At 38.0% G+C, this 19,236-nt stretch overlaps 3 protein-coding genes across 6 annotated transcripts in view; 2 read left to right on the plus strand and 1 right to left on the minus strand.

Annotated features, from left to right (window-relative positions):
- The first annotated feature begins 81 nt into the window (after positions 1–81).
- Positions 82–12,297, plus strand: prmt2 (protein arginine methyltransferase 2). Of its 4 annotated transcripts, XM_016663613.1 has the most exons (10): positions 82–1,189; positions 1,275–1,469; positions 3,810–3,971; positions 5,195–5,359; positions 5,944–6,119; positions 7,883–8,012; positions 8,100–8,236; positions 9,068–9,133; positions 9,380–9,545; positions 9,633–12,297. In XM_016663613.1, the coding sequence occupies exons 1-10, from the start codon at positions 1,106–1,108 to the stop codon at positions 9,663–9,665; spliced, it is 1,314 nt and encodes a 437-aa protein (XP_016519099.1). In that variant the 5' UTR covers positions 82–1,105; the 3' UTR covers positions 9,666–12,297. The 4 variants fall into 4 exon arrangements, with proteins under 4 accessions (XP_016519099.1, XP_016519098.1, XP_007577252.1 ...); XM_016663612.1 differs by having other exon boundaries at positions 7,883–8,236; positions 9,068–9,109; XM_007577190.2 differs by lacking the exon at positions 9,068–9,133.
- On the minus strand, positions 12,075–14,513 carry LOC103155486 (oocyte zinc finger protein XlCOF6.1). The gene is made up of 2 exons (XM_007577185.2): positions 14,426–14,513; positions 12,075–13,665 (listed from the first exon to the last, which is right to left on the minus strand). The coding sequence occupies exon 2, from the start codon at positions 13,625–13,627 to the stop codon at positions 12,581–12,583; it is 1,047 nt and encodes a 348-aa protein (XP_007577247.1). The 5' UTR covers positions 13,628–13,665; positions 14,426–14,513; the 3' UTR covers positions 12,075–12,580.
- An 11-nt stretch (positions 14,514–14,524) lies between these two features.
- LOC103155496 (sacsin-like) overlaps positions 14,525–19,236 on the plus strand; it is a gene marked incomplete at its 3' end in the record, with an annotated part of 35,473 nt that continues 30,761 nt past the window's right edge. The window contains exon 1 of the mRNA XM_016663594.1: positions 14,525–14,647. Within this exon, the coding sequence (XP_016519080.1) occupies positions 14,542–14,647 (106 nt within the window). The remainder of the gene's footprint in view (positions 14,648–19,236) is intronic.

The following is a 19,236-nucleotide window of genomic DNA, read 5'->3' on the forward strand; positions in this document are numbered from 1 at the left end:
TTTTGCTTTTTTCACACTTGGCTGTTTTAGATCATCTTACTGCCATAAGCAGCAGAGAAACAAGACCATCGCAGAAACCACATTGTTTGACGTTTTACGCTAGATAGTGTGATGCACCTTTTCAGAAAGTTCCACTTTTGTTGCTTGCTACTCTTGTTGCTTCCATCGGTGTCATTTTAGCCCAGTTTTTTTTAATTGCTGAAACATGACCACTGACCTTAATTGAGCCAAGAGAAGTCTGTAGTGCTTTAGATGTAGTTACTGTTTAGTAATTTTGGTTGGCTAGTCACTCCAAAGAAAATCCATTACTGTTTCATGCAGTCTCAATTTGTAGATAATGGCTCCCATCATGGGTTATTGGATTCCTAAGGAATTATAAAGCTTTGTAAGCATTTATCTAGGCTGATAAATGTTAGTGATTATATAGTAATTATATAGTTAGTGATCTAGCAGTAATCAAGTCTGGGTGTGGTGAGTACAATTAGCCAAAAAATTTTTAATCACCTTTAAATCACGATTTAACAAGATGACAATTACTTTCTCCACATTAGACAGCTTTTGTTTAGATAGCTTTTTTCCTTTATAAAAAAAAAAGAAGCATTACAGAATAAAAATATGAGTTGCAAAAGTTAAATATCCTTTTTATGTAATCAGATAATTAATTTTGTGGGAGCTGAAAGTGCTTTTTATGTAAATGTGTCTTAGTTTACCTTGTATGTTACAAAACGGCAAGATCCAAAATCCTGGAAAAAGCGACTGATCATGATGTCAAATCGTTTAATTTTAAACGAACACCACTATTGTCACGAATTAAAATTTATTGTATGCGGTACAATAAATGTGGGTGATCTGGATTATTTTCAGTAATTAGACATGATGAATAAAAGAGTTTCGAAATTTCCGACAGCCGTGAAGGCTCCCAAGTCAACGTCAAAAACAGGAAGTGGTTTCCGCACATACTTCTGTTAAAGTGAGTGAGTTTTGCCGCTTGTTTCGCTGTAGTAACATATGACTGTTTTGACTGTTATAAAAGGTGGTTCAGATGTTGAAATAGATTGCATTAAAAGGCTAAATCAATTCTTCGTCCAAGCCTCCTGTTTAAAACATGCAGACGGAGAAAGTAGAAGAGGAGGATGCTCCTGAAGAGTATGTTGCCCTGTGTGATTTCACTGCAAGCGGCTCTGAGCAGGTTATTCTTCTGCCAGTCAAACTTCTTGTAAGACTTTGTAATAAAACTGTCCAGATTAACCATTTTGCTCCGTTTTGTTCCACAGTTGAGTTTCATCACAGGAGACAAGCTGCTTGTGCACAACAAGTCTTCAGCAGATTGGTGGTGGGCAGAACTGCAGGGGGTGATCGGTTATGTTCCTGCCAGCTATCTGCGCCTGGATGGTGCTGAGGAGGGGGACGACGCATCCTTAGAGGACCCCTGGCAGGATGACGAATACTTCGGCAGCTACGGGACACTGGTTAGAAACATAGAACGGTCTTTATTTTGTTTCAATTTTCTCCAAGTTTCACAAACTGACTAATGCTCTATTTAATAAAATCAATCAACCTTGAATCCTCAGGCAAGACTCCCACAGTGTGTTAAACATAGCAGGACCAACTAATTATATTAGTTGATGCGACGTGAACATTTTTTTTTTTACTTTAATGCTAATGACTCAAAATGATGCTTTCTCATTAAATTGTGTTATCATTTTGTAACAAAGTAACAGTGCAAAAGCAAAAGTATTCTCATCCCTTGAATGTTTTCACGTTTTGTCAAAATACTGTCACAAGTTGCCTAATTGTGTAGGTGTTAGGAAAATAACTTGATCCCCCCCCTTTTACTTTCCAAACAAAAATCTTAAAAGTATGGCATGTGTTTTGTAGTTGCCACTCTGATACCCCTAAATAAAACCAAGTGTAACAAACTGCCTTCAGAAGTCACTGAATTAGTAACTCTGTAGGAGCTGCAGTAATGCACAGCTCAGAAGGGAGAATCTGTATACTAGAGATTATTGTATTGGAAGTCGTGTTCGCATTTTGCCAAAAGACACAGCAGATGTATGGAAGATTGTGTTGTCAGATGAAGTCTAACCAATACTGTTAAGTGTCTCATTATGCTGTTGAGATGCTTCTTTTTAGCAGGCACAGGGAGGCTGATCAGAGTTGCTCTGAAGATGGAAGCATCTAAATAAAGGGCAGCTAGAAAACCTGTTGGAGGATGAAAAAAGATTTCAGACAGTGGTCAAAGGTTTACTTTCAGGCATGCAAATGACCCTAAAAATACTGTGGAAGCTGAAAAAGCATGGTTTACATAAACTAATATCCATATGTAAAAATGTCCCACTCAAAATCCAGACCAAAGTCAAAGGGAGAATTTATGTTCATGGATACTCTTCATCAAACATTGCTATTTTGCTATGTTGAATAGGCAAAAACGTCAGTCTTGAGATATAGCAAGCATGAACCACAACAGACTTGCTGTAAAATGAGCAGTCATATGTTACTGGAGGCGCTAAATACAAATGCACACCACACTTTCTTACTTAGTTGTAAACATTTTTGAAAATAATGTTTGGTCCACTTCACAGTAATGTATTGCTTTGTGTTTGGTCTGTTAGATAAAATTGATTATACTTAATGGTTGCATGGTGAAACTTAAAAAAAAATGCTTCTATGTGTTAGATACTTTTGCAAGACACCACATATTTAGCTTCAAAAATTTTATGAATAATCAAATACATTTTCACAGGAATGTGTAAACGTGTGTCCCAGTCCTAAGGCACCTAACCCTCGGAGTTGTTACTTTTAAAGTGCATCAACATATCAGTTTATGGGGGACTTAAAGTGACATAAAAGGAGAAACAGGATAAACCTTCACAACAGCTCTTGATGTTTGGTAATGCAACGTCATTAAAGAAACTGAAAGTATGTCACACCTAGAATGTATTTGAAAGTCAAGGCTCCTGTAAAAATGCAAATACTAGAAACTCCAATAAATAATCAAAGCAGTCAGCAAGATGCTCTTGCTGACAGATGCATTTGTGCAGATTTTCTCGCAACATTATTGACACTTTTGTTGTGCATGTTTGGGAGAAGAACATCACAGTTTATTGCCAATAGTTTTAAAAGAGATTTGTTAGGGATATCTATAAATAAACTGCATCGGAAAGATAATGCAACTATACAAAAAACAAAAACTGTAATCACACCATTGAGTTTGTGAGAATAAAGTCTGGGAGTTTCTATTGAGTTTCTGCATCTCTGATTATGGTTATTAATCTTCATTAAACAATTCACAATATAAGATATGTTAGTTGTACTTTACACGGACACCGTAGGACCAACACAGCACAGTGAAGGGCATGGTACAGAGACAAAGACTTTATTAGAAATCTGTCTCCTACCTCAGACCCACGGATGGGCCCTATATGGATTTATCAATACACGCTGCAGTTAGACTGCAGATATTCAAGACCCATGATCAGGGTTGTAGATTCTAATTTGCACAAACTTCAGTCAGACGAAGGATCGATGAGCCAAACTGACTAGATTAGCATCCTTGCTGAAACAAGCCCTCTGCTGTCTGCTGCTAATGCAGCACAGCTTACATAGAAGCACAAATCACTTTCTGCTATATAAATGTTCATTTAAATACAGCAGATGTGCTTGTGTGGCTTAACTGTGGAACAATGTACCTCGTAACGTAATTTCAGTTACTTTCCTACATAAAAATTAGTTTAATTGATACACGTGTCCACAGACTGTAGTCTTGCACATAGCAGTTATTGTATTTATTTTATTTGTTTGTCGCACAGAGGCTTCACCTGGAGATGCTGTCGGACCGGAGCCGCACCGAGACGTACCGACAGGTTATTGTCAGCAACAGCGCTTCACTTAGGGATAAGGTGGTGATGGACCTCGGCTGTGGGACCGGCATTATCAGCATGTTCTGTGCTCAGCTGGCAAAACCTTCTATGGTAAAAACGGCAGATAAGTTCTAGTTGAACACACTTTAATGTTTTGTCTTCTGAGGTTTTCAAATGTATTAAATTCTTCAGGAATTCATGCCCCTTCCTTCAGATATTATATATTTTTCTGTATTTACCTGCAAACAAGGGGTTTTATTGGGATTTTTATGATGGGCCAACCCAGTGCATAGTTGTGAAGTGAAAGTAATATAATTCATAACTTTTTTTCTTCTTCTTTCATATAAAAATCTGAGAAGTGTAACACTTATATGTATGAACCTAATTTACAGGCTTGCAGAGCTCCCTGTCACATAAAATACTTCATTTTGTGCTTTGTTTCTGATAGCTTTGCAGGCCCACAGACTGAGGCTTTTCCCCACCAAAATAACTTTAAATAACTAAGCTCCGATATGGAGCATCTCTAAACATTGGTTTTAAAGTCTTGAATAAAATTCTCTATTAGATTTGGCTGTAAGCCTTTCCAACACATAAATATGCTTTGTCGCGGGCCATTTTGTATCCAGAGAACTTTTTTTGAGGTGTCCCCTACACGGCTTGTGACTAACTTCTGTGATTAATGCTGTCCTCGCCAGGCCTGTCAGTTCAGATGGATGACCATGTCTTGGTAGGGTTGCTCTTGTACCATACTCTTTGTATTTTATTATCATAAATTAAACAGCACTCTATGGAATTATCAAAACTTTGGATTGTTTTATAATTTGTCCTTGCTTTAAGGTTTCCAACAAGGGTCCCCCTGCTGTGTTCCTTGGTCATAATGATGCCTTTTGTTTACTAATGTTCTCTAACAAATCTCTGAGGTCTTCATACAGTAGCTGTATTTGCATTGAGATTACACAAAGATTTATTCTTTTTACTAATTAGATTGGCTCTAAAAACAATTTGGCAGTACTAGGTTTGATATAAGGGCAAAAATTTAAGATTGTTAAATCACCCCACCACGTGTCTAACAAATTTATTTGTAAAAACCTTTCAAAACTATGCCTTATTTTTCTTCTATTTCACAATTATGCACTGTTTTGCGTTGATCTGTCACATCAAAAATCTGAATAAAATGAATTGAATTCGCTGAACGGTTGCTTCTGCAAGATCCTACATGTGCTTCACATTATTCATTAATGTGTTTATACCTCCATCTCTTGGACAAGCACTGTTACTACTGCAGAGACACAGCTTGGTGTTAACACTGCTCTAATTACTTGGTGGTTCTGTAGGTGTATGCTGTAGAGGCGAGCTCTATGGCGGAGCACACCAGACAGCTGGTGAAGCAGAACGGCTGTGAGGAGGTGGTCACTGTGCTGCAGGGGCGAGCAGAGGAGCTTGAGCTGCCAGAGCAGGTGGACATCCTGGTGTCTGAGTGGATGGGCAACTGTCTGCTGGTAATTCTTAAACCTTCAGTGCTGCTTGTTATAAAATTTTCCGTAGCATGCATAAACCTTGTAACTTCCAAATTTGGGAGTGATTTTAGAAGCATTTCTAACCAACTTTTGAATCAATATGTAAAGTCGAGCTCGCAGACTTCCAATGATCTATCCAATGAACTAAAGTACAAAAATGTTAATGACTTTCATTTAGCTCAAATTAGTGTAATTTCCTCCTTGATCTGAAACGGCAGTCCTTCAACGCTGTTTTCCTGCACCATGTGTCTGGGTTGCACACGTGAATCAAATAATTTGTTCATTAGTGGTTCTCTTTAGAACACGGGCCACAAGTCCAGTTCTGGAGAGCTGCTATCCTGCAACCTTTGGATGCATCCCTTCTGTAACACACCTAAATGCAATGAACAGCTTACTGCTGGGCCTCTGCAGAGCTGAATGATGTAATGAGTCTTCAGTTGAATCACTGCTTATAATTTATTGCATTGATCCTCTTGTGGTTATCTTTTGTTGTTGGCATTTATTGAGTCTTTATGAAAAATAATTATCATCATTATCTCTAATTTTTGTACTTTCTGCTGGTATAGTTTGAGTTCATGGTGGAGTCGGTCCTCTTGGCCAGGGATCGCTGGCTCCGGGACGGCGGTGTGATGTGGCCCTCCTCAGCAGCTTTAGCTCTGGTTCCATGTCAGGCCGACAGCTACTACACAGAGACAATGGCCTTCTGGGAGCGACCTTATGGCCTGGACTTCACACCACTACAGTAAGAGCCACTGATCAGCTGTGGAGCTGAACATTATCTTTTTATCTACTTTTGTTTGCATTGCTCACTCCTCATTTTCAGAGAATGTACACAAATGTGTAGTTGGTAGATTGATGTAGCCAAACTGACTACCAAACTGAGATTTCTTACCTAGTGGGATGAGTCCTGTGGAACCCAGTGGAGGGTGTCCTCTAAAGAAATTTGGCTTTTAACTTTGAATCACTTACAGCAATAAGCTGTTTCTTTTTGTAATAAACTGTTCAGAGTCTGAAAAAGTATCAATTTCAAGCTTTGCAAGATACAGAGCCAAACACTTCTGCAGGTTCTTCATGGTCGATAGCAACGTCTTTGTTTTTGATGAAAGTCAGTGAAGATTAGACACCAGGATCAACAAAAGGCTCATGAAACAAAATGAAAGAAGGAAAAATAACACGAATGAGCAAGAAAATGGTTCAGAAATAGATTTAGAAATAGATTTTTAAGGAAACCAAATAAGTAGTGCACAGTAATGACATTTAGTGCCATTTTTTTCTGTCACAAGAATTATGAACCTGTTAGATCGTTTTTTATTTAGTTTTAAACAATAAGCTTCTATATAGGATTGGTAATAACCTAATTATATTTTATTCAAGTTTGTTGAAGCTGAGACAGATGTAGAAGTAGCAGAACACTGGCCTTGAGCACTACCTGCATATGTGCTGCAGAGGGAGCTAAAGATTATTCTTTTTGGTTTCTGTTGTGTGATGTCTTGATTTTTTTGAAGAGATCATTGTTGACATACCCAATTAAATAAAGGTTAAATAAAAATTGGGTGAAACTTTAAGCTTAGAAGGAACTGTGTGCTTTGGACAGATGGAATAAAAATCAGACTTTTTTGAAACAAAGATTTTAGGTGGGTTTAGTTTGAAAAAAAAAAAAAAAAAGGAATATGTTGAAAAGCATATTATACCCAGGGTTAAGTATGTATGATTCTGTAGGTCTGTTTCTCCTCCAGAATCCCTGGGGAACTTGTTAGAGTGGATGGCACCATAAGCCTCTAGCTGCACAGTTTAACTAAAACTCTGGGGGAATCTTACCAATGGCTTTTTGAATTGGATATTAATCCAAAAACATGTGGTCAAACCAACACAGAAATGGTTTAATTAACATAAAATGTACATTTTTAGCCATCGCAGCTTGTAAACCTTATAGAAGTATGTCGGGCGTGTTTTCAGTGTGAGATTAATCGCTAGCAAAAATGTGTATTAATTTTAAGGATTTTAAACAATTTCTACCAGAAATGCTAGTGAATATTACTTTGTGTCTATATTTATTCAGAAGTCGAGCATGTAAAAACTTGAGCTGACCTAAATGTCTTAATGATTCTAATTCATTCACCTATAAAGCCATATCTTAATTGCCTCTTCATAAAACACTGAGATTAAGGGTTATAAAATAAACTGAGTCATGGAAAAGAACATTTATTTCATGACAAGGAGAAGAAGTGATATAAAATATAACTGCTTATTACATTTGTAATTAAAATAGCTGACTACTGTGAATACAAAAATATGTAGCTCCCGAAAGAACTTGTGAAATAGTTGGATGAAGTACATTTTATTTTGTGCCCTGAAGAAAATCATTCATGCATGAATGCAACATGAACTATGTTGCATTCATGCTGTTTCATGTACTATAAATTCCTCCTGCAATCATGTTCAATGCTTTCCGTAGGAGCAGATTCATTCCTTCTTTGGCTCCTCATTGATGTCTTATCCCTGCAGGCCTTTGGCACAGCAGGAGTTCTTCACCAAGCCAAAGTTCAGCCATCTTATTGACCCTGAGGACTGTCTCTGTGCTCCCTGTGATGTCATCTGCCTTAACATGTACACTGTTCAAGTGAGAGACCTTGAGGTATCAAATGGACTTCTCTATTACAAGAGACCGCCGTTCTTATCTGTTTATCTTTTGATACTAATGGAGCACAGTTTCATTTCTCAGGAAATGACGGGCGAGTTTCAGTTTTGTGTGGAGAAGCCTGGAATTTTCCACGGATTCACGGCCTGGTTCACTGTTCTGTTTGAAAGCCTTGAGATGGGAGGAGCAACAGTGGAGCTCAACACCGGACCAAACTCAGAGTAAAAATCAAACTACACTAAGTGATTCACACGTTCAAAATCCATCAATACGTTCGTTCAAAATCCATCAATACGTTAGAATGGAATGTAGTTTCAAAAATGTAATTTAAAAACTCATTTATAGATTCATTACACAAAGCATTTATTTCTTTTAATTTTAATACATCTCTACGCAACGTTCACATGCCTGACATTAACCATTAACCAGTTTCTCCTCAGTGTTTTGAAATCGAGGTTAAAATGTGAGGAGGAATGAATGTCCTAAGTGGACTGTAAAGTATCATGCCGCTACATGTCTGCACCAATCAGTTTGAAGAGTCATTTAAATGCCCATTTCAAAACTTGTTTCTTTTTCCCTCTCTTTAATTATCCACAAAACACCAAATGTGCTACTCTTCTGGCTTTTATTTATTTTATTCTGACCTTTTTATTCTATATTCTATCTATATATCTGTTGTTTGGCAAAACTGTGAAGGACTTTGGTCAGCTATTTTTCTTTTAACTTTGCTAATAAATGCATTGAAATTGAGGAAGGGAAAATGCTAAGGCCCATTTTCAGGATACATCGGTGTGCGTTGCCTCATCTTGTGAGTCTCTCTCAAAACTGCTAAACAGGCTTTGCTTTGCAGTCTTTTTAGGGCTAAATCCTCATTTTCCACCAAATCTTAATTTGTAGATTTACATTGTATTCCATTGGATACCAATTAGATACATGGGTTGTATACCCATTGGATACAACCCATTGAATCCTATGAGTTGTATCCAACCCATTGGATACAACATCCTGTGAACAGCAACCTATTTTAGCAACTATATTTTTCTGTGGTTTAGCCTCCATGTGGGTTTAATAAGTTTCTGCTGGACAACTGTCAAGTCAACAATCGTCTCCACGATTATGTAAGCCATAACATAACTTTTTTGTTTGCAATGTTTTGTTTTTTATTGGTTTCATGTATGTTTGTAGAAACTAAATGTCTGGTGTTAATTGGCTGCAAGCCATAGTCATTAAAAAGAATATGAATGAATATGAGTTTTACTGTTTCAATTGAATTTCTAAAGTATACAAATGTTTCAATAGTTCAATTTACTGGGATCAAGCTGTATTATGAAATTACTTTTTGTTTATGATCTGTTAATCCTCAGTCCAACCCATTGGAAGCAGACTTTGTTCATGCTGGACAGGCCGATCCAGGTGTACGCCGGAGACTCCATCCATGGAAACATTGTCCTGCGCAGAAACCCAGTGTGGAGACGCCACATGACCGTTGCGCTGCACTGGACCATCAACAGCAACACGGACGACTCCCAGGCAAATATCTCACTACACTACACATCCATATTCATAAATGTGCTGTTGTTTTCATGGCTTTTGTTCACTTCCTCTTTACATTTATAGGCTGGGACAAAAAGTTTCCCCATGTGGAGGTGACTGGTTTGTGGCGAATCAACAGTAAACCAGTCAAATATGTCCACTTTTTGCCCATGAGCTGCTGCTGACCAGTGATCAGAAGCGGTTACTGAAAACGTGACACCCAGAGCGCTACCTGGCAGGACATTTGAGTCTCTAGTGATGCATCTGATCGCTACAGGAACAGGTGATCACACAACAGGTCATTCTTTAAGAGCAGCATGTGGCTGAAAAGAAGAAGCCGAGGAGTCACTGATGGGGGAAAATAGGGGTCATTGAAGGAGTAGCAAGATACTCTTTCAGGTACAACAGAAAAAGAATGTTTTAATCTTTATTACACTCAAGTCTTTACAATGGCTTTTTATAAAAAGAGCTTAGTTTACATTTTCACTTATTTAACTGATATTCAATTATTTAAACACCTAAAGATAAGAGGATTTTTTGTTAATTAGCTTTTCATGTTAAAGTAAGCAATACATTAAGAATTGGTGGATTACCAGTAACAAGCTAACGTAATCATTTAAAAAGTCAAAACTGCTAAAACACTCCTGTTGAGGTGCACTACTAAACTGCTGGGTAAAACTTGTCTTCTAAACTTAGACAATATTTGCATAAAACACAAGTCAGGGTCTGGTAGCTAAACCCAGCAACCTTATAAAGGCAAAACTGTTATAAAAATACAGTTTGTAAACTATGACAGAGAGAAAGTCCATTTAACCATTATATATTACTTTTTTTACTCCACAAAGAATGTCAAAAAAGTCCAATGACCCACCATTACATTTAGTTGGTGAGAATTATAAAGATTGTGCATTTCCACTGTAGGAACCTTTTTACAGGAACTAGAGTATTCAGATTTGTCACTGCAGTTAGTGCAGGATTTATTTTTTAGCTCCTGCATCATTTATACCTTCTGGTAATTTTAAAACATAAAAAACAGTAATTGGCATTTTTGTTTGTCAACACATTTGAATCCAGCCACACATGTTGAATATCAGTGTTTTACACTGTAGCCGATTTTAATTAATACATTAAATCTCATAACCTTACTGAAACTCAACGAACAATAAGGAGGTAATGCTCTCAAAGCTTTTTTGTTATGAGTTTAATCCATTTTATGTGTTTAAGTTTCAGGATTCAAACAATAAATATCGCCACCTCAAAAGTCTATCATTAAATTTAAGCCTTAATGAAACGGATGCAGGTCGTTTGAGTCTCATAGTGCTACTTTGTTATAAATCTAACCCATTGCAGATGGGTTAGATTTAATCTGAGTTTTATTTTATTTCATCTGCTGTGTCATAACTACTGAGTAAAAACCGCACAATGAGTTTGGCTCTAGATCATAAGGTTGTAATCTTGAGCTTTTCCCACCTTTCCTGTTGCTCTAAAAAAGTTTGTATATAGAAAAATCTGATAGAGAAATTCAATTAAGCTTGTCACAATTATTTCTTTTTTTTTATTCTAGAAGTTCATATAGTGAAGATGAGCACCAATGGTTCAGCTGTAGACTGAAAGTAAACTTTTGGACCTCACAGTGGAAATGCACAAATCTGACATAAAAGAACAAAGAAATACTCCAATAAATAATGTTCCACATGGTCAAAATAAAACATATTAAAAATTAAAATAATAAATATGTGGTATAGATAACATACTTGTAAGTCTATTTTTTTTCTGTAGCAAAAGACATGATTGTTCCTTTGCTATTTTTAAATAAAACAATTATGTTTTATATTTCCAAATATTCTTATCCTTTGTTCTCTTACCATGATATCTTACATTGGGCCGTACCTTTTACAAAAATGTTGTATAGCTTTGCACACATGGGGCTGTATATAATAAAACTAGATTACGAAATGAGATGAAAGTAGGACAGATATATTCTGTGTGCACAATGATAAATCAAGTAATATGGGGGGGATGCAAACTGCAGAGGACTTGAGAAGAATCAAGAGAAGCTACCAAGAACTACATTTATCTTGTATTTGTATTATATTCCATAACCGCATCCTACATGGAGGATGTAGGAAGAAAAATGTACAGTGAAGAAAAACAGTCCGCCATGTTGGATTAACCCAGATTAACTGAGGTATAAGATGCTCGGAGACATGACCGAGGTAAGGAAGGCTAAAACCTGAACATCACAGAACAAGAAAAATAATCTGAAGCGTATGGACTGTGCCAAGTAATATCTGAAGACAGATTTTTCAGAGGTTTTATGGCTTGATGAAATGAGAGTGACCTGATGGGCCTGGTGGATGGACATGTGGATCAGTAATGGGCACAGAGCTCCAAGACAGATGTCAAGGTGGAGCTCATTATTAAGGATGAGCTAACTGGATCTTTTCGGGTTGAAGATGGGCTCAAAATCGACTCCCAAAGATACGCCAGTTTCTTCAGGTAGCACTACAGGAAGAAGTCTACATCTTTCAAAAAGACAATGATTTTTATGCAGGATAAAGGCTCACCAGAAAAGGTGTTAAAGGTGGAAAAAACTGCTGACAGATGTTCCTCACCTGACCTGTGGGCAGTTAAACAGGAAATGTACAGGGAAGAAAAACAGTCCACCATGTTGGATTAACCGAGAACACTGTATGAATGAATACTGTATGCTTATTAATAAAAACAAGGTTTGCCTGATAATTGTGAACACTGTACTTGCGCGGCTCTTGTATTCCACTTTAACTCAGTGACATCAGTGTTATACGTTTTCTCATTAGCATCTATTTCTGACATGTTTGTCACACCCACACCATCATGTTTACAAAAACTGTTCACTTGGACAGTATTTCTCATCAGGTAAAAGACAGAGGCTTGTGGGATACTGCTACCTATTTTCTCATTTGTAAACATTGATGCAAAATGCAGAAGTTGACACTAACGTGCTGTACCCATTTGCTGAAGCAGAAGTGATTTGAAGCATTTCCTCTTCGTTAACCATCAGTCTCAGTTTTTACTGTGACGTGTGTGTTCATCTCCGAGGATAACTCCTGATTGGGTAAGCTCTCAGGGGAAGGAGGCCTGGAGTGCGGAACAAACTGTGGAGGCTTGACAACTTCGTATTTAACACAATTTTTTTCCTTTTTCTGCTTCAAGTGTTTGTCACAGTGGTTCACAAACGTTTCCAGCTTGACGAAGGTCTTGTTGCATACTTTGCAGTGATAAGGTCGCTGGCCCTTTTTTAGGCGTATGTGAAGCCGGATGTATGAAGAGCGTACGAACGTGCGGCAGCAGACGCCGCACTTCAGATCCGCCATGTTGCTTTGCGCTTCGTGTGGCTTGTTGACTGGAGGCGCGGGTGCAGAAACGACAGCAGGAACAGGTGTGGGTCTGGCTTGTCCGGCGGCCTCTAGAGCCTTGTGGGAGAGCAGGGCGGACATAGAGCGGAAGCCCGCGCCACACTGCTCACATTTGAAGGGCCTCTCACCGGTGTGGAGTCGAATGTGGGCCAGAAGCCCGGCCTTCTGGGTGAACGACTTGCTGCAGTAGGTGCACTTAAAAGGCTTCTCTCCCGTGTGCAGCCGACGATGGGTCTTCAAGTGTGAGGCGCGCCCAAAGTTCTTCCCACATTCGGGGCATTTAAACGGTTTATCACCACTATGGATCACCTTGTGAGCCATCAAATGGGAGGACTGATGGAAGAACTTCCCACAGATGTTACACCTGAACTTCCTTTCCTTGTTGTGGGAGGTGAGGTGAAGGCTCAGGTGGGCAGATGAGATGAAGGTTTTGTTGCATATGCTGCAGCTGTGGGGGTCCAGTCGAATGCGCCGGTGGGCCCGCTGGCCGTTAGGGGGACTGCTGCTGCCTCCAGCCTCACAGGATGGACATTTGAATGGAGCATCTCTGCTGTCAGTCTGCTTCTGCTTAGCTGATGCGGAATCAGAGTGGGAGTCCAGCTGTGGTGGGCTGAAGCTGCACCCGCACTCTGAGCAGAGCCTGGACTCCTCCTGCTGCTGGTCATCGGTTTTATCCAGCATCCTGATATTTACAACCACACCATGGAGGGACTGATAACCTACAAATTAAATGCAAACACACAACTGGGTAAAGATATATGCAGCTTTTAGTTATACATAGGTTAAATATAACATATAATCACTAATAAGAGGATAAAATTGATTTCTGTCATCATGGTACTTAGTTGGCACTTTTATTTTCTGTTGGCACTATGCTTATTTCTCTCCTCTACTCCTAACCTTTTAAATCCTCACGCTCACTCAAGGGTGTCAGAAAACATCAGTTTATTGCTTACAGCAGACCACTCTAATTGCCTGTGTTGCACCCTTCCAAAACAAGACATAAGCATTAGAGTTGGACCTCATAGAAGAATATGGCCTGACTTGATAAATTATGTTTATATCTAAGGGAACACAGGATTTATTATGGAAAGAAAGCAATCTGGCAGAGGCAGTGTGATGCTTTGCAGCAGGGGTACAAGACTTATGGGTCACAGAGTTGCTCCCACTGACTTCACAATCAGATAGTGCAGCACGTTATTAGGCAGGTGGTCATAATGTTATACAAGAATGGTTTACCTGCTGTAGACAACGCACAGTCCACCCTCCTCGCTTTATACCTCGTTATCTTTTAATCAGTAACGTATTTCTTCCCCATAAAGTGACCGTCTTAACTTAGGACAGCAAGGACACAGAACATAAACAGGGAAATCTTAAAATCTCAGATAAAATCCGCCCAGTAAAGCTCCTGTCATCATGCTGCGGCCTGCAGCGCCGTAAACAATGCGAGGGATGCAAATCAACAAAGACTCCACATACCGTGCTCATTTTTTTCCTAACAAAACGGATCTCTTTTGTTTAGGGTGTTCTTCCTGTGAGCTGCTGTTAAAACGTAGCCAGAAACTGGGGTGAGTTAACACATTTCGGGGAGCGTTATGTCGTGTTTCGTCGTTTTCTTTTTCTGGAACGCTGACCCGTTTTTCTGTACAGGAACGGGGCTGCAGCATCATCTAGCGAGTGGCGGAGCAACTAGACAGACTGGTGAGCATTAAAGGGGCGGTACACTTAAATTCAAAACTAACATGTACGGAAACAAATCATTAAGTTCAAACAAACATTGAGAGTGAGTTAGGTTTCGTTTTATTGTGGATATGGTAGGAAACTCGAGCTTTGATGCGTAGATTTTGATTCGTTCTTAGTTTCGTTTATACTGAAATCGGCCATTTATTTGCGAAATTTAAATAGAAACCTCCCAGGAGGCGGCAGGTGTATTTGGGGGTTGGACATCACCTTCCCTTATATACAACAGACTGACGCAATATCACTAATTTTAGACGAGCTGATAACACCATTCCCTGATGTGGTCAAGGTAAAATGAAGTACTGATTAAAACAGAATTGCACATTAGCTGGCAACTGACTAGTTCTTGTCATTCTAAACTACTAATGTGTTATGTCATGCTAATGTATTCAGAATGTGTATAGAAATACAGAGTATGTTATTTCTTATGATTGCACAACATTTTCTTAATTGTAGTCAAAATTATTATTCTTAATTTTGTTTTTTATACATTTTTAATAGTTTGTGCCTTGATGTCTTGTCACGTTGCAGCTGTTATACCTGAATATCCCCACTGTGGGAAATTCTTTTTTATGCTTTATAAAAATAAAGAATAAATATACTTTATTTTTATTCTGTTTGTTAGTAAAGATTGCATGTTGCATTTTATTATTTTTAATTTGGTTCTGTTACAGCAACCGACCTAAAAAAGGATGAGTCAGAAGACCAGGAATAAATCCCGGTAAGATTTCCATTTGATTTGTATGCAGTGCCTCTCACACAACGACTAGTTCAGCTGATATCTGTCCTCGGCTTTTTTTTTCTTGTGAGCTCCTAATCACTATGATCTCCAGGAGGATCAGTACCTGCTCTGACGGACCTCTGCTCCCGATTTCATCGTATTAGTTTCAAACAGAATTGAGTCCATTGGTGGTTCTGATCTGATTTCTGATGGATCACATGATACTATTAAGCAGTCGTTATTAGAGTAACATGCAAATCAATTTTAAAATAATTTGACTGTAATGAACAAAGTTGCGAACCATTTTTATTGATTTTTTTGTACATATAAAATGAACTAATGATTTATAAACTTCTATGTTGTCTCAATGAAACTGAATTAGATTTGAAAAACATAACAGGTAGAGTTTATGTAAATCATCTCAGTTTAACTTTTTTTCCTGACATTTCTTGCTTTTATTTTTCTTAGGACTTCCTTTGGGGCTACTGCACCACCATTCCTTGACTACCTGAAAGATATTCTGCGTCGATATCCAGATGGTGGACAAATTTTGAAGGTTTGTTTAATGTTTAAATTCCAGCTGTAAAAGTAGCTCCCTCTATTTGACAGCTAAGGAAACTAGAATGAAGCAGCATAGTTTGCTGTTAGAATCACCAAAATTATTTCTATTTGTTAAATGCACAATAATGAGAGAAAGGAAATATATGTGATTTATTTATCAACGTCTTCCAAATCAGAAGTTTAGATATAATTCCTCAGTATTTGGTAGCCTTTGAACTGCAGACTGGTCAAATGTTATGGGTATCCTCTCACAAGCTAATCACAATAGTTTACTGATCTTCTGGTACATTCCTTTTGACAGAACTACCATAACTGAGTCAGGTTAGTAGCTTCCTTGCTCGCACATGCTTTTTCTTCCTACAAATTCTCTGTAGTTTGAGATCTGGGCTTTGTTATTGCCATGCTAAAATATTGACTTGTAACCACTTCAGCTGTATTCTTAAGATTATTGTCCATTTGGTCGTTTGAAGAGAAGACATTCATAAATAAATCTCTGGCATATATTCTCTCTCTGTAATGCGTTATTTAGGAAATAGAAATAATTTTGGTGATTCTAACTGTAATGATATAAGTGAAGTTTGGTCTAACATAGCTTTAGTCATTGAGAAAAAATAGTAAATGTGTTTTTATGTGGTGTGTGTAAACCAAATCAAAGATTGAACATTTAAATTGATAAGGTAACAGTCACATGTCTTTTTCAGGAACTGATTCAAAATGCAGATGATGCCCTAGCCTCAGAGGTGGTTTTCATCCATGATGAGAGGAGCTACAGAGCAGAAAGTCTTTGGACTGGTGAACTGGGAGATTGCCAAGGTATTTATACTACTCATTTATGCAAGACATGTTAAGAAACAGAAAAATAATGATTAGTTCTGCAAATGTTTGCCCCAGTTACATTTTATGTCAGTTTTTCTTAAGTACACTACTTCAAATTCTTGCTGTGTTTTAGCCTTTCAGTAAAAGCTAGCATTTTAAGTTAAGATACAATAGAAAATAGATGTTTACAAACTCTGTAAGATACCCAAACTCAATTGCCTCACTGTCTAAAATTAAATCAGACGCTCTATTATTGCTATATTTTGAATGTTCATTCAAATTCTAAAGTTTTCGCACATCATTAAAATTTGATGTAATTATCTTTTAAATTGTATTCCTACTATCATTTAATTGGGTATCCTTTCACAAGCTGTTTGCAATATTTTCCTGGAACTTTGGCTCATTCCTTCTGACAGAACTGGAGGGAATTATGTCGGGGCGCCTTGAAGTCACACACATTTTAAGCTGTACTCAGATTTCCTGTTTAACTGAATTCAGGGATTTATGATGGCTTATTTAAAAAATGACTTTTTCATCCTCAAACCACATTGTAATTCATTTGGCAGTTATTCCCCATTTGGAAAGCCAATTTCTCCCTGGGCTTTAGACTTGCTGGTATCTGTCTCTGATATCTTGACTGTCTTTTAATTTTTTTATGATGTAACAAAATGAGGCCGTGTGTTTAATGTGCCACCTTAAAGTACATCCACAGTGTGCATCCATTTTCCTACAAATGTTGTGAATTAAAGATTATGAAAAGCATTGAAAAATTTGCAATGTCATGATTTGCACTGTACAAATTGTTTTGAAGTCATAATAACGGGTTTGTAAACTTTTAAATAAGAATAAACTAATTTTAAAAATCTCTAATATGTCTCTCTTTCAATATTATGACATTTAGCAAATGTAAACAATGTTAGCAAAGAAACATTTAATCTGATTTTATGTAAAATTGTGAGGAAAAAATGTGTGTTTATATAGTGTGTTTAAATATCCACTTTTAAGTGTCTTTTTGATCCATTACAGCCCTTATATTTACACTTTTTGTTTGCATAGGTCCTGCACTGTATGCCTACAACAATGCTGTGTTTACTGAAGACGACTGGGAAAGAATTCAAAAGGCTGGAAGAAGTGGGAAGATCAATGACCCAAACAAAATTGGGAGGTTTGGGATCGGCTTCAACTCTATTTACCACATCACAGGTGAATGCTTTGTACAGTGTTGTTACCAGTTAAACATATTAGTGTAGCAAGCATTTTAGGAAAACATATACAAAATAATTAATGGGAAAACATGTTTAAATTTTTCTCACAGATGTACCAAGCATATTCAGCTCAGGGCATCTTGGCATAATGGATCCACAAGAAAAAATATTTGGAGAAAGAAATGGAGGGTTCCTCTGGTCTTTGGATGACAAAGAGCATCAACAAGCTTTGCTGATGATGCATGACCAGTTCCAGCCCTACAGAGACATAGTTTCAGTTGTAGGCAAGCAAGAATGGTCAACAATCATAGAGGATCAGTACTTCTCTGGGACACTTTTCAGGTTCCCGTTACGCAACAAAGCATCAGAGATTTCAGACAATCTATATGATTCAGATAAAGTGTTTGAGCTTTTTGATAGCTTCATTGCAGATGCAGACTTGAGCCTTCTCTTTTTGAAAAGTGTGAGCTCTGTGTCATTGATCCATATCAGTCAGGATGGTACCATTAACACCAAGCTTGAAATAAAATCCTCTGAACCAACAGAAGTTCTTCTGAAGCAAAAAGATGAGTCTGATGTTGAAGGCCTGACAAGAATCAAATTGATAACTCTAAATTCAAAAGATCAGAAAAAAACACAATGGCTTTTAACAACATGCACCATGAAAGAGGGAAAAGCACCAAACCTTGATGACCTTGCCAAAAAGTTGAGTTTTTTACCCAGAGTTGACTTGGCATTTCCACTTGATGAGCAGAGAGACTGTGGTCAAGGCAGATTGAGCTGCTTTCTCCCTCTCCCAAACAACGAATCCAACAAGACCGGTCTCCCAGTTTATGTCAACGCCTGCTTTGGTCTCACAGACAACAGAAGACACATCAAGTGGCAAGAAGAAGACCAGAAACATGATGAACACGCTTCGTGGAATGAATTGCTTGTGAAGAAGGTGCTCCCACAAGCATATGTGAAGATCATTCAAGATGCCATCAAACTTTGTCAACAATCTACTCTTCCTGTCTCTTCTGTGTACAGCCTGTGGCCTGATGTTACTCAAATGCAGCACAAAGACAAATGGTTCAATGTTGCTGTTGATGTTTTTCATCACTTACTCAATGAGAACATGGCTGTTCTCTCTCTTGCCAGAGATGAAACACAGTTTATCCCTCTATCAGAAGCTGTGATACCCTGCAATGGGCCAACAAGAGCTGAGACATTATCTGCCATTAAAAGGACTTTGGTTTCCTGCGGGG

This window comes from Poecilia formosa, unplaced genomic scaffold (assembly GCF_000485575.1).
Source record: "Poecilia formosa unplaced genomic scaffold, Poecilia_formosa-5.1.2 Scaffold431, whole genome shotgun sequence".
NCBI classification, from domain to species: Eukaryota; Metazoa; Chordata; class Actinopteri; order Cyprinodontiformes; family Poeciliidae; genus Poecilia; species Poecilia formosa.

Bases quoted from the DNA above. Each gene is read 5' to 3' on its own strand.
- prmt2 (XM_016663612.1), top strand. From the start codon at position 1,106: ATGCAGACGGAGAAAGTAGAAGAGGAGGATGCTCCTGAAGAGTATGTT. The intron at 5,360-5,943 runs GTAATTCTTAAA...CTGCTGGTATAG, and splicing joins GGATGGGCAACTGTCTGCTG to TTTGAGTTCATGGTGGAGTC. The intron at 9,110-9,379 runs GTCAACAATCGT...GTTAATCCTCAG, and splicing joins TTCTGCTGGACAACTGTCAA to TCCAACCCATTGGAAGCAGA.
- LOC103155486 (XM_007577185.2), bottom strand. From the start codon at position 13,627: ATGCTGGATAAAACCGATGACCAGCAGCAGGAGGAGTCCAGGCTCTGC.